Raw genomic sequence first — 15243 nt, forward strand, 5'->3', positions numbered from 1 at the left:
GTCTCCCTCACGATGAAACAATAGCCATAATTGAGGAGGTTCTGTACAGCACGAACTGGGAGTACCAGACCCCACATGGAGTGGTGATGGAATGTATTGCATTGGCCCTAACAAAAAACGTTTTTGAATTCGACAATACAATCTACCTCCAGAGCCACGGTACAAGTATGGGGAGCACATTTACGCCGAGCTTGGCCGGACTCTATGTCCATCACATGGAAACAAACAAAATCTTACACAACAACAACCCCTACAGACAACACATACTAACCTGGAAAAGATACATCGATGATGTGTTTGTGATCTGGCACGGTGACCATCAGACAGCAACACAGTTCATGGAATGGCTCAACACTCAGAACCGTTTTTTAAAATTCACCCACTCGGTTTCCAACAAAACATTAGTGTTTCTCGACCTCAACATTTTCCACCAAGACGGAAGGTTGAAAACAACAACACACTTTAAACCAACCGCAGGAAATTGTCTCCTCAGATACGACAGTTTCCATCCTCGACATCTGCGGATGAACTTACCATACGGACAATTCCTCCGTCTGAGAAGAAATTGCACACAAGTGAAAGACTATAAGTCACAGGCAGAGGATCTAAAAACCAAGCTGCGATGAAGACAATATCCAGACAGGATTATCAATGCAGCCATGAAGAGGGCCAGAAACAACAACAGGGAGGCTTTGCTAGAGAATAAGATCCCAGCTGACCAGAGACCCACCAGACCAATATGAGTCACTACATATAGCACCCACTCCGACGAAGTGTCAAAAATTGTGAATAAGCACTTGCGCATTCTGACAAGTGGAACGTTGAACATTGATAAACCTATGTTCGCTCACAAACGAGGAAAGAACCTCAAAGACATATTGGCCGATACCCGCCCAAAACCTCAACCACAACTACAGCTTTCAAAACATGGTGTGGGGGGCCATTTCCCATGTGAAAATTGCGCTAGTTGTCACCTGACACAGAAGAGCAAAGAGTTGATTTTCGCCAATAGAACCAAATGGGAACAGCGGAAACTGACAAACTGCAATAGCAGAAACGTTATCTACATGATCACCTGCCCCTGTAAACTCGAATACATAGGCATGACCACCAGACCAGTGAAAACACGACTGAATGAACATAAAAGCACCATCCGTTGCAAAAAAGGTACCACTAAAATGGCTGCACATTTCTTGGAACAACAACACTGTGTCAATGAATTAAGGTGGACAGTAATTGAGCAAATGCTTTCTGAACAAGGCCTTTTTGAAAAAGAACAAAGATGGGTGTTCCGTCTGGGAACCCACATACGAGGCCTTAACGATGCCATTCCCTGGGGGCAACTTGTGTAGAACTCTTTGAATAGAAACACGATGCAATGCCCCAGATCACTTCCGTAATTTGGTTACATAGGACACCAGCACCCCTTATTATGATGCTTAGAGAGGAATTGGGCATTAAACAATGAGCCGTAGCCCATAAATTTACCACTGCTGAAAACCATACGACCATTTAATAACAAATACCAGCCCTACAATAGAATGAACGAGATGGGATAATAGGTAGTTACTAGTTGTTACTTAATTAACGTTTTCTCTCACAACTACACATTAAACTGAGACGAGACCCAGTTTTTGACTTATTCTGGCTCAGATGACATTAGTTTTTAAATCTGAATTTATCACAAGGGGTGATCACCACCCTTTGCAAATAAACTTGCAGTCGGAGCAATTTCCAGATCAAAGAGAGCAGTACTTGAAGCGTTCAGCCCGCACGCATGCGTAGCACAGAGACACGCGATAGGCGCATGCGCACTAGCGGGATGCAATACCTCGGAGACGCGTCCAGAACCGACTAAAACCCATGTAAGGGTATACCGGATACCTTAATTAACAATCAACTAATTAGTTCGAAGCCGGAAAGGGTATAAATAGCCCGGCCAACACCATCCTGGCACTTTCAGCGAAGCCGCGGAAGGGTCGGTCAGGAGGTATTACCTTGCAGAACTCGTAAGTATTGATATCCTGAGCAGCGCTACCATCCCTACGACAAGGTAAGTAACGGCAACGCTCTAATCAAGCTTCTCTCTCAGGTAGCAGACTAGCACGAGGGACCCCTACGTTTGGACTTTGGCTCATGAGGCAACTGAACCCCGTCAAAACAGTATGTTACCTGAATGGAGAGCTATCAAAATGCTTTACTTTCACTCCCTTTTAAACAGCGGTGGTAGAGCCTTATGACCACCACAAAAAATGGCACTTTATGAACTCGCCTAAACCTAGTGTGTGTGTTTTATGTTAAATGTTTGTGAGTCTGGTCTGTGTTTTTTTCTATAAGTCATAATAGGCACAATTTGCACCTGTAGTATGACATTTTTGTCTAGATTTTAAAACCCCACCTTGTTACCTGTACCCACTGGTCACCATACCTGCGGTTTTTTGGAAGAAGCGGACCACCACAAAAAAAAAAATTATCCTCTTCTCTTTACAGGTCAGCTATCAAGCGGCGTTTTGTTAGGTACATTGATTTACCTGCACTATATATTTCACTTTTTGTATTAAAATATTGTCAAAAAGTCGAAAAACGTGAATAAGGTGGGGGTTTGTGTGCCCCAGTCCTGAAGAAGATTTTTTTAAACCGAAACATGTTGACAAACACAAAAAGGAGGTGATGCACATTGTTTTGCATACTACACTTCCTACACTTAATTTTAATAGAACCAGCTCTGGGGCCCAATAAAATTTTTTGTTAACCCACGAGCCAGGTACTTTTTAGCGTCACTCGCTTAAAAATAAAGCCTCACCACACACTCACATAGAAAATCCTCACTCACACCACACATAGTCTTTGTAAGTGCTCCCACGTAGTCGTAGGTTGCAGCACGCCGCACCCCGGAGAGGGGTGCGAGGACCCCGATGATAAATCATGAAACGATGGGGCCTGTTGGTGTGTGAGGGGTATCAAAACAACTAGGGTGTTGCCCACCACTGGAGAATACACCTGCCTTTGAAAGAGTGGATTCTCTTTGTTTAAAAACACTGAACATACGCAGGCATCTGTGTCTAAAAGAGTGGTGTTGAGGTGACCAGAACACATCCAGTCACACCTCTCACTATATAATAGTCACTCTTTCACTTTTTACTACTCGCTCTCTAATACTCTCTTTACTAATAACTCTATTCTAGTCACTATCAACTACTCACTCTACTACTCTACTACTTACTCTGTGTGTGGGTGCTAATGCAATAGGTCTCGCATATGCAAGCGATTAAGCTATTGGCAATGTAAATGACAATGCCATTTATTAGTGATTAAAAAAAAAAATAAAGAAATAAAAAATCATGAGCAATGTCAATAGCTCTACCTTTAATGCTGTCGAGACCATTGCATTGTAAATGCTTGTTTACAATGATGTGATTAAGAAAACCTAAAAGGGAAGCAAGTGTAGAAGAACATGGCAGGAAAAAGAGCAGAATAATGAAGGCAGGATTAATTGTGAAGGTAATCAGGTAAAAAACTGGGTATAGTGTAGAATAGTAGGAATCCAATAAAGGGAAAGGGACAATAGGCAAGGAGAAGAAAACCGAATGATGGAGGTAAGAGCTGGAAGGGGAAACTTAGGAAAGAGTACTGTTGAAAGAGGCAATGAGAAGGAAGGAAGAAAGAACAGTTAACTAGAAAAAATAAGAGTTGATAGGAAAGAGGTGAAAACGTTTAAGTGACTGCTAAGAAAAAACGGCAGCTAGGGAGAAGTAAATAAAGAGAAAGCAGGAAGAAGGGAACTTAAAATTAGTATGCTGTAATCAGATAGAGTCAGAAGAATACTGACAGGAATGTGAATTTCAAGGTAGAGAATGAGACTTTATTATTATTATTTAAATAGTCAATATTTCCTGGTGCCTGAATAATTTCACATGTTAAAGTATTCAAGGTAATTTCTCAGACTTGGGAAGAAAGCAATTATTTACAGGTGTACTAAAATGATACTGTATTCAAGACAAACTGATACCGTTTCAGGAAGTAAGACACTGTTGGCCTGGAGGAGCAATGCTTCTTTGATGCTTAAGATATTTAACATGAGTAGCCATCATTGACAATGAATAAGTAAAAATAAAACAATTTTATACAACTATATTTTAGAATCCTGTATCAACTACATCTTTATCAAAGTTCTTCATGGATGTAAAAAATTGATTCACCTAAGTAAGCAAACTGCTACATTAATAACTTAATTATTAAAACTAGAACCTCTAAAGGAGACAAATGGACAGACATCTCTAGTAACTGCAACATTTTTCAGAATATTATATAAAATACTGCCCTTTCCTTCATTTCTAAGTTTACTTACGCAATTCAGAGTGTTAGCTGGCCAACTTTCATTCCCACTTTCACAGTCTTCTGTTTCAAATTTTGTACAGTGTTTCGAATAACGTGCATGTAACTGCTCATTAGTGTCAGTCCAATTTTCATTGCTCACATTGCCCAATATTTCACACCTTATGAATTGCTCATTAGCAGAGTTGAGGTTTGCATCTTTGCATTCATTTTCATCTGTAAATGGATCTTTGTCATTGGGATGAGCTTTATCAACATCTGCAGTGCTTCGGAGATTCCCAGTTATCATATCTGTATTTTTCTCAGTGGAATTGTGCTGCAAGAATGTTTCAGAACCTTCACAAGAAGCTCTCCGATTTAAATGTTCACTTAACTGTATGTCTTGAAATACCATTTTGCTTGAAATCATATCCTTCTCACTGGCAGAAGCAATTAAAGGGCTGGGTATTTTCCCTACCAATGAAATGGAAGAGAGAACAGTCTCATTTTCACTGAAATGGTCATAATGACCTATTATAAAAGATACAGGAAGATCACTCGATTCCAGAGTTTCCTGACTACTCACTATGTTTTGGGAAAAATCTTGTCCCACCTCAATGATGTCAGCAGAACGCGGTTTAGTAAGTTCCGCTTGTAGATTATGGTCAACACCAGCTAAAATGGTTCTGCTCAAACATGCATCCGAGCCCCCACACTGGACATCAGATAACAATGACGGCTGAATCTCTTTGACATCTTCCAAAGATTTCGAAATTTCACTTGACTCTTCATTTTCTTCTTCATCTTTCAAAATGTCATCTTCCTGGCTCACCTCTTCATCGTAGTCATCTTGGCTTTCTTCTGGATTACCAACATCTTCAATTCCATCTTCCTCCTGCTCATCCTTTTCATCTTCTTCATTGTCTTCAACTGTTTCACAACTTTCTGTTTTACATACATTTAGAACATGGCTGCTTAATTTTCCTTGGAAGTCAATATTTTCATTACTATAATTCTCATTGTCACCTTCATAGTTTTGTAAATTAGTCCATGGAATACAAGAAACAAATATTGAAGGAAACAAAAACAGAACATGAGCATGAATAACAAAAAAGTAAATGTAAAATAGCAACTACAAACATTTACCTGTTCAATGCCTGGGAAAGGATTAGAAGCCATCTGGAGAGGTTGTGGAAAGGACGCAGGTGATCTAAATGCAGGATGAGGGAAGGATTGGTCGCAGGGCAAAGGCTTGGGAAGGGAAGTGTTATGGAGCTCTTCCTCGTTATTATCCTGATACAAATCTTCTTTGCTAACTGATTTACAAGGTAGTACAATCGGCTGAGTTTTGATAATGCTAGTTGTTTCATAGACTACAGTAAAACAAAGAAAAGCATATTACAAATGCAATCATCATATAAATGTATAAACAACAACTTCAAAATGTATGTTAAGACTACAATACAATTTTTCAGATAGTTACCAGTTTTCTTGGTTTGCATTGAGGCATTCATAAGCACAGCTAAACTTGGTTTCTGTGACTTCTGAAAAAAAGTAATATCATAAATAAATAATGCAATACATATGTTGACACAGCAACGTCATTTGACAAAAAGCAGTTTTATAAGTTATGCGCACTATTATTATTATTTGAATTAAAGTATTTTTGTAGTAAATGAAGCCTGAGCTCAAGAAGTTAGAAAACCAAATACAGCCTAATAACTTGATGGGATTTTGCATTTATAACATTGCCCTTCTTGAAGAACATTATCAAACGATTAATAACTATCAACAGGAGATCATTGACATAATATTTTATTTAACTGTGAGTAAAAAGTATTCTCCCATTTGCTTTTCATCAATAATACTCAAATTTCTCTTGACTTCTTCCCCTGAACGAGGAAAATGTAGGAAAAAAGTAATGTACTAACCATGCAGAAAAAGAACAGGTATTTTATATATATATATATATATATCAAGAAACCTTGAGTGTCGAAACGCGTCATGGTTGCCGAGGTCTTTGGAAGAGCAGAATAAAACTCTTTGAAAATGCAACAGCTGGGTCCGTGCTTCCCTTTCTTGGTAAAATTGGCGAGGCATAGGTGGAGCGCGATATATATATATATATATATATATATATATATATATATATCACAACAAAGAAGATGCCTGCAAAGGAGGGGCCCACAACAGGTAGGTAATTTTCTGTAATTTATTGAAGGTCGCCGTATGTGGAGCAAGACTGCGGACACTTCAAATCACCCTTCACACTCGACACGTTTCATGCACCTCAGCATTTCATCAGGAGCAGGTCTTCATAACTGCAAGCTGGCATGTCAGTTTCTAAAGCACCTGGATGATGTTACAGTCTCTGCCTTAGCGGGCGTGGCCACTCCTGTGGCCTCTCGGTACTAGTAGTGCTCTATCTCTTACCCCAGTGGGTTGGATGCCAGTTGTAGTTGTTTTTTCAGTATTCCCAAATGGGTGGCGGCAAACAGTTTGATTCCAACACCGGCATTTCATCACCCTCAATACCAATTCCTGTTCCTAATGAGTACGCTGCTTAACATTACTGCAGTTCTGTGTAACACAGAAGGGCCTTCTAAGAGGCTCAGAAAAGCCGCTGAATTCCACAACAAAGAAGATGCCTGCAAAGGAGGGGCCCACAACAGGTAGGTAATTTTCAGTAATTTATTGAATGTCGTCGTATGTGGAGTAAGACTGCTGACACTTCTAATCACCCTTCACACTCAACGCGTTTCATGCACCTCAGCATTTCATCAGGAGCAGGGCATCATAACTGCGAGCTGTCATGTGTCAAATTTGCATGTTTTAATACGTTTTACTGATGAGCTTTTCGGAAAACAGTTGTTGGAATGTAATTCCTGTATTGCTATAGTGTTCAAAAACAAGGAATGGGAGCGACCCCACACCCAAGAGAAGGGGTACCACAGGTAAATAAAGAACACATTTCTCTTGGGAAGACTTAAACTATACTGAAATCAGTAATATTAATAAATCCCAACCTTACAGTCTTTTTCTCTTATCTGCATTCATTCACAACACCCATAATGTTACCATTTGCCATCAATTGGGACCCCAATAGTCAATTATGTGAAACAATACTCTAAAACAACCGATTTGCAAAAATAGACAAATTAATTTTAATAAAATTACATTACATATAAATCATACAGTGATTAAAAAAAAATTCTTATGGACCAATTTGTAATGTACACACAATTTTAAAAAAACACAAGTCTTTTAACAATAAAAAATATAGACGAGAGAGCAGTAAACAACAGTGCAAAATCATAAAAACATCCTCATTTTCGTTACTCCACATGAAGTTCAATATAATATCGCAAGAGTGTCCATGAATCGTATCATCAATTTGACACCCAGCCAGATCCTTAGATATAACACCATATAGTGCTTTGACGCGTTTCGGTGGCATTTATATTATTATGGGCAAACCTTCTTCAGGACAATGTACATAGATAGCTCTCTTCCAATAAAAACCACAAATGTATCCTAATTAAAAAACATAGGAGCAATTGATTATTTACTAGAACAAATCTGTTCCACATCATATTACAATCTTATGTTCTCCCCCCTTCCCTCCCCCCCAAATTGTCACGCCCACCCTTAACAATAGAGTGGGGGGTAGGATTTGTGCATATCACCTGTAAAATTGATCAACCTATTCAAAATTTTCACTCATTGTAAAGAAATGAAAAACAATCTATACAGTCTTGTATACCCCTTATCATTACCAAACAGGCATGCTCACTAATGGGGAAGCATGGGCATATATAGATAAAATTTGGGCCCCCCCATGCAACAAATCCCAAGCCCGGTCTCTCTAGGCATAGTATTGTGAGACACAACTGTCCATAGGGTCCCCACTTCACAATCAAACCTCCATTCTTGAATAATCCACACATCCCTCAATGCAGCCATACAATCCAAAGAGGGGGCAAAGCTATTTCACCCACCTCTCGAAATCTCTGAGGTGGTCCAAGAGATGATTTCAAGATATAAAACTTAGCGGGGTCCTTTAGTATTCCAATCGCTTCTTACTGCTGATACTCTAGGTAAAAAGGGCGATACTGAAGTAATGTTTATGGCCCTCACTTCATTTAGGGTTCAAATCTATTCAAGACTCCCCCACCCTTCTTAGGACCGACCAGTGATTTCAGGTAATACTTCCTCTACTGCGTGAATATAAAAATTAAGCGGGGCTCTTAAAGCTCCAAGCGCTTCTTGGTACTGACACTAAAAAGGAAAAGGAAATGGTTGTCAAAGAATCATAAATATCAGAATTCTTTCTTTTATAAACTAAAGGTCCTTGTGTTAGCTCCTGAGTCATTATGTAACCTACCGGTATATCAGGCATTATAGGTCCATTATTGAGGGATAGACTCTAATCAATGTGGGCGAGAAACCAACGTCTTCTCGAAAGTCAATGATTTGAAACAATAGTATGTTTTATCTGTGAATGAAGAAAGCATACATAGGAGTTCTATTGATGGTCCCGAATGGATACACTTTGACTAACACTTTATTATCCAACTCGGTTGGTGAAACATACCCACCAGGATTCAATAATTACATGGGCTTGGGCGTAGCAGTCGTATGTATTTCTCCCCAATGCTCATCCACTCCTTTGTTAAATAAGAGGGCAAAATATAAGGGAAATGCCAAATATATAAATATTTATTTCATATACATCCACAAACTGGGACTGGCTGTCTTTGCCCTATTGCTGTGACAAGTTTAAATGATCAAGAAAGAAAAAAACGGGCCATGTATCTTCTTCTTAAATAATCATGCCAGTATCTAAGCCGGCAGCTTTCAGTTAGCCAGGTACTATTTGTATAAAAAAGGGGGGAGGAAAAAGAATACAATATCTCCTTTGTGTAACTTCACCCTACCAGTGTTATCCATATGGGCGAGCATTTCCTATTCAATACAAACAAAGGTTAAAGATTACTCCCCATGGGAAGGACTTCTCTAAACGGCCTTCGCTGTTCGTAATTCATGATCTAATTCGCCCCGTGTTTCTCTCTCTAAAAACTCTGGGTCTACCTAGCCCTACGGTATTGCAACTCACCTTTCTGCGCAATGAAGTCACAGCTCCCTCCCGATCGACGTGTAAAACAGTTTGTTCTCTCCGGGTGCCGTTATTTAAACTAAGTCTAATTCACGGCACCTGGGTACAAGTGCGCCTGCCGGGTCACATGCATAGACGCCTACTGCGCCGTTCTACGGAGCGCGAGTCTGCTTGCTAAAAATTAAAGGGGCAATGTCAATGGTTTAAAAAGCTTGTGCTTCTCATTTAACTCCTCCGATGCTCATGAGAGCTCAGCTCGTCATGAGGCACGGTGCTCGTGTGCTCATGACGAGCTTGTCATGACCACACCTAGTTCTATTATGGCCCAGCACCGGAGAAGAATATCTGCAGCATCAATGAGGTTAAAAGGGCAATATGCTTTAGTTGCTGGCCTGGTTACTATAAAAACAGCAATGTTAATGATTTAAATAGCCCGTATTCATGGCTTGAGAGGGCAATATGCTCTGGTTATTATGCTATAGGTGCCACTGGATTGATTAACTCAACTTAGTGCCCGTTGTCATATATCTCTTATTTATCCCATACGGGAATGTAAATTTGTGATGTTGGGTAAATTGCCTAATTTGATCTATCTTATTTTTAGTTTATCAATTTATCGAATGGATCGTTCCTTGAACAATACGATGTTCTGAATACACTACCTTGTTTTTATTGATGAAGTGTTTTATGTATTATCTTTTTCTAATTATCCACCTACTCCTCCTCCGTTACAAGAGTATTGTGTACAATAAAGAGTTCAGATGGTTCTAATTATATACATTATCTAGTTCCCTTATTATCCTTGGTGGTTTATAGGGGCCCTGCGCACACTGATAAAGCTGTGTGGCTGGTACGCACAGCCTGCCCAGACAATGCCCATGACCATGATCTGTTCCCCACCAGTCATATTGAGCTACCGCCTGTCTACCCTATTTGCTCCCCTTCTATTGGTAAAAAACTTTTAATACATTCCAATGGTCATAATCGCTCCGGTAGTATGGATGATCAGTTACCAATACTCATCCAATTTTTTCTAGTGTCTAGTGTTAAGTACCTTCTTTACGGTGTTATGAATGGAGATATACCACTGTTCGCGGTTCTTTCTTTTTGTCGTGGCGTCACCTCCCCTTTTACTAATGTCTATCCGTTCAATAATGAACCATGTAAACTTTGAGAATAGGTGGCCCTTTGGTTTGAAATGATCCACTAGGGGACAATTAAGTTTCTGGTTCCTGATAGCGGTCTTGTGCTCTAATAGGCGGACTCGTACTTCCCGTCCTGTCTCCCCAACGTAACCTAACTTACATGGGCATACTATTAAGTATACCACATTTTTAGCTCTGCAGTTATTTAATGACCTTGGTTTCAGAGTGTAACCATTGTACTTATATTCTTTACCTTGGATGCATTGGTCACACATAGCACAGCTACTGCATGCTTCGTTCCCGGTAACCGTCTCCCCCCCCAGCGTGGTTTGTATTTGCTTGGGACCATCTCTGTATGTATGGACGAGATCACGTCTCAGGTTATTGTTCTTTTTAAAAGCAAACAAATTCACAAGATCATTATCATTCAGAATACTCCAAGTGGGGTTAATTACATTCTTAATCTTATTGCTAAGGTTGGAGTATTGGCTGACAAACACTATCCTTTAATTCTTGTCTTTTATTTTGATCTGTCCTGCATCTTTCTGGGCAAACATGCTTTCCCTGTTATAGAACCTGGCTCTCTTGAAAGAGGTCGATATCAATTTTCTGGGGTATCCCCTATCCTTTAATTTTGTTTTTAAATTTTCAGCGTGTTTATAAAAGTCATGCAAGTTGGTGCAGTTTCTTCGAAGACGCAGAAACTGCCCAAATGGGATGTTGTCCTTTTGGGCTTTGGGGTGGAAGCTGGAGTAAGGCAACAAGGTGTTCTTATCTGTTGGTTTGCAAAATAATTCTACTTCTAGCTTCCCCCCCAAACATCCTTAATTTTTAAATCCAAGAAGTGTACATATTCTTTACTGTACGACGATGTAAACTTTAAGTTAGTGTCACCTAAGTTTAGCCACTCTAGAAACTCAATCAAGTGGTCCTCTGTTGCTATAGTGTGTCTACTAGGTTTAATGTGGGTCTTTCTTTAATTTTGTAAAGTTAAGGAAGGATGGGTAAGAGGGTGGTGCAGTGGCAGTGTGCCTATTTATGAATCGCTTTATGGAATGGTATGTGTTTTTCTGGCACATTCCCATGTTTCAATACCTTTTGGTGATGAGTGTTCCAGCAGACAGGTACACAAATTACACAATATTTCCGTGGATAAGAAATCTTTGTGCTGATAGACACTCTTGTACTGTGGTAGAAGGCTGATAGCGTTGATGGGAAATTATGAAACTTGGTGCCATTGTAGATGTCATTGGAAGCTTACACTGTTTCTTTGTTACTATGGTGTAGTTAGGGTTGTAAGTGAGAGAAAAAAAGTAGGGTGCTCTGAAAGGGGGGGGCGGGGGCAAAGCTCTTAAAGGGGTATGTGCTATGCAAGTTGGGCCATGGTCTAAATCAAGAAAAGTATCATTGTGTGCTTTAGAAAATCCTCTCCAATTATCCTAAGTTCAGATAAAAACATTATTTAAAGGATTTCCCTTCCTTCTACAACGTGGGTAACCTAGTGTGATGTTTCCAGTTCTCAGTAGTGAGCAAAATAAGCATGCGTACATCGATGTGCATGCTCTCACAGCATTGCAATAAAAAAAAGAAAAATTTAACTAAGTTTTTGAGGGCCGAAAATAAAATTGACTGTTTGCGAGGGCCAAAAATAGAGCCCGACAGAGACCCGTTTGGAGGCTCCCTGAAAATAAGTGCGGTCCTCAGACCAGGCCCAATTAAAGCCCAGCATCCATCTATCCTAAGCACTGCGCCATCCAACCATCTTTTAATTGATGCATACATTCCTATTTATATACATACATACATCTGTTTCTTCAATTATCTTATGGATCTATGAGCCCACTCGCCTATTGTAAGCACTGTGCCATTCACGCAGTCATACGCCTATATATCCATAGATACATCTGTCCCATAACCAATCCTAAGCATCTATCAGCCCACCCGTCTATCGTAAGTACTGGTCCCTGTATTGATGTATCCTTCCATCCATACATTGATACATCCATCTATGTATCTATGCATTAATGCATCTGGCCATGCATCCACTCGCCCTTTATTCAACTATACGTTCTTATTTTTGTGCATCGTCCGCCCCCAATCCTAAATACAATGTATTATACTCATCAATCCAGCCTCTTAAGAGGTCGAAAAGGCTTGTGAAAAGCATTCACAGGCAGATTGTTTTATAAAGAATTACAAAGCTTTGAGTTGCTCTTTGTGGAGCATACTTCACCATCCTTCTCTGGTGGTGTTTTAAAGAAAGGTACATATAGCAAAATAAAGGTAAAGGAGCTTTTAAGTGTAAGACGTTAATTTAGAAACATAACTTTTTGTCGAGTTGTATATAGGTACACTGTTTTAAAGTGGGCGTGACTGACAGATACTGAATACCTGTACTTCTTACATTTGAGAAAGTATACCAGAGAGGTAATTTGATCCTTGATCTCTATATTTCCATGTGAAGCACAGTATAGGAATGTAAAAGTAATTGGAAAGGTTTTATGTTCATATTAAAGAGGGGGGTGAGAACTAAGTGAGGCAGGCAAAGCGTGTGTTTTCATAGCACTAAAACAAGAAAATGTGTAAGGTCAGAGCAGGTTCGTGCTGGAGTTGCCTGCTTGTGGTCGTTTCCAGAGGCGCAAATAGAGCAAAATTTCGGGGGAGCCTAATTATTTCAGCAATAGGCAGAGTGGGGATGTACGGGCTGTAAAAAGGGGTGAAAAAGAACAGAGTCTTCTTTACCAAAAAATGATCTTTTGAAGACCTGTGAAGTACTCGGGTGCAGCTGTGTGTGTGCGCCTGGGAAGCTGTTTGAGAGAGTCTGAGGCAATGGGCGATGCACGCCTGGTGGTCTGTTAGCTAATTACCCCATGATGATGTTGCTCCTGCGTTGCAAAAAGAAAATGGGAATTCTGAGAGAAAATTTGTCTTTTTAGAGGATTTCCCTTCTCCTGCAGTGCGTGTCACCTGGCATAATGTCGGCACTTCTAAGTAGTGAGTAATGTGCATGCTTTCACAGTTTCACTGCAGTGCAATAAAGAAAAAAAAACAGTTGAGGTTTGCGAGGCCTGGAAATAGACCCCCTAAAGACCTGTTTCAAGGCCCCCTAAAATAAGGTGCCGGTGCTCAGATCCCCACAGACACCCCCCCCACTTAAAGTCAGGGGTCAGTGTTATGTCTGGAAAGCTGTAGATAAAATTGTAGGCTAATAATGGTAATTTGTGTGTGTCCTGTTTGGTTGAGAATATCATCTGAAGTACATAGATTACAATTTTAAAAAATACTATCAATAAAGTTGTCTGCGGTTGGTTGCAGAGAGACTGGTGTGAGGTGGTGGGGTGCGGCGGAGAGGTGAAAAGTATGAGGTAGTGCAGTTATATATAAATTGTAAAGGTGTATGTAAATAATTAAATAATACTTGCTGTAGTTCTATGGCACTACTTGTCATCTTAGTGCTGCTCTGTCGTGCTCAATCACTTTGTAGCACTGGGTGTGGAAGTCGTTAGTGGAAGTTTTGTAATTGTATGTTATTATTTTAACATAGTGAACTAATGTGAAAAATTATTGAATCCATTTTTTGTTTTTCTGAAAATTATACCAGGAAAAGGAAAGATGATAAAGAAATAGTATCTGTTACTCAGAGACAAAAGCAGTTTTATGAAAACCGCCAGAGACTTTTTTGATCTAGAGTGATTCAAAATTCAATCAAAATAATGCTGCAAATATAAAACGAAAGTTTTTGAATTGAAAGAGAAACAGTGTATTAAAAGTTTAGTGGATAGTGCTTTCAATTTAAAATGGAAGTTATTCATTATGATTTTGAAGAGAAAGTATTAAACAGAACATTATGTTGTTATAAGGACTAGGTCCATGTCACGTAAGAAAACATGGGCATTCTCTGGCTTGTCTTTGAAGAAAAGTGTTTTTCATCAGTTGAGGATGTTAGCAGTATGTTATTCAGAAATGCAGAAGTTTGTGAGAAAAGTGTACTATGTAAAAGGTTCTGCATTATTTATAAGTGAACTGAGTACAAGTCTTTTATATGCTTCCTTATTAGTTGTTCAAAAAAGGGCGATATTGAAATGCGATATTTTGGTTCAGAGGAGCAGTTCATAGAAAGTGAAAGTTTGACAATTACAGATGTTGGAGGAGATAGGAAAGTGATTAGCACTGATCAGTTTGAAGAAGAAATTGGTAAGGTTAATATAGTGTGGTCTGAAATGGTAAGTGGGTAGAATTTACAATTTACTTGTTGGTGGAAGGTCAATTTGAGTTAGGTAGTGATCAACGTATATTTCTAAATATTGTTATAACAAATTAGAAGAGAACAAAATGCCTTTTAGAGCAGTACATAATAACTTAGAATTAGTAGCTATTTCGCAGGAACTGGCAGAATTGAATACATAAGAGTCGGTTCTAATTCAATCTGTTCCTTCTTTTCAATCTATAATTCGGATGGAGCCTAAAACAGGTAAACTGCCACCAACAGACTTGCAAAGAGGTTTGAAGGAAGAGTGGTGTACTTACCTTTGGATTTTAAGAAAAATAGTGAAACTATTGCTGGAGTGAAAGAGGAAAATTAGGCAGTAGTCATTCTAGTAAATGGTGTAGTAACAAAAAGTCGGAAAATATGGCAAGAATTTGTGGGTGTTAATAAAGTTAAAAAGG

At 39.3% G+C, this 15243-nt stretch overlaps 1 protein-coding gene across 1 annotated transcript in view; it reads right to left on the reverse strand.

Moving 5' to 3' along the window:
* The window catches only part of ANKRD26 (ankyrin repeat domain 26), a 969942-nt gene that overhangs the window by 697242 nt on the left and 257457 nt on the right, over positions 1-15243 (reverse strand). The window contains exons 9-10 of the mRNA XM_086919420.1: positions 5798-5858; positions 4349-5340 (exon numbers count right to left, since the gene is read on the reverse strand). Of these exons, the coding sequence (XP_086775546.1) occupies positions 4349-5340; positions 5798-5858 (1053 nt within the window). The remainder of the gene's footprint in view (positions 1-4348; positions 5341-5797; positions 5859-15243) is intronic.

This window comes from Lissotriton vulgaris, chromosome 1_1 (assembly GCF_964263255.1).
Source record: "Lissotriton vulgaris chromosome 1_1, aLisVul1.2, whole genome shotgun sequence".
Taxonomy (NCBI): Eukaryota; Metazoa; Chordata; class Amphibia; order Caudata; family Salamandridae; genus Lissotriton; species Lissotriton vulgaris.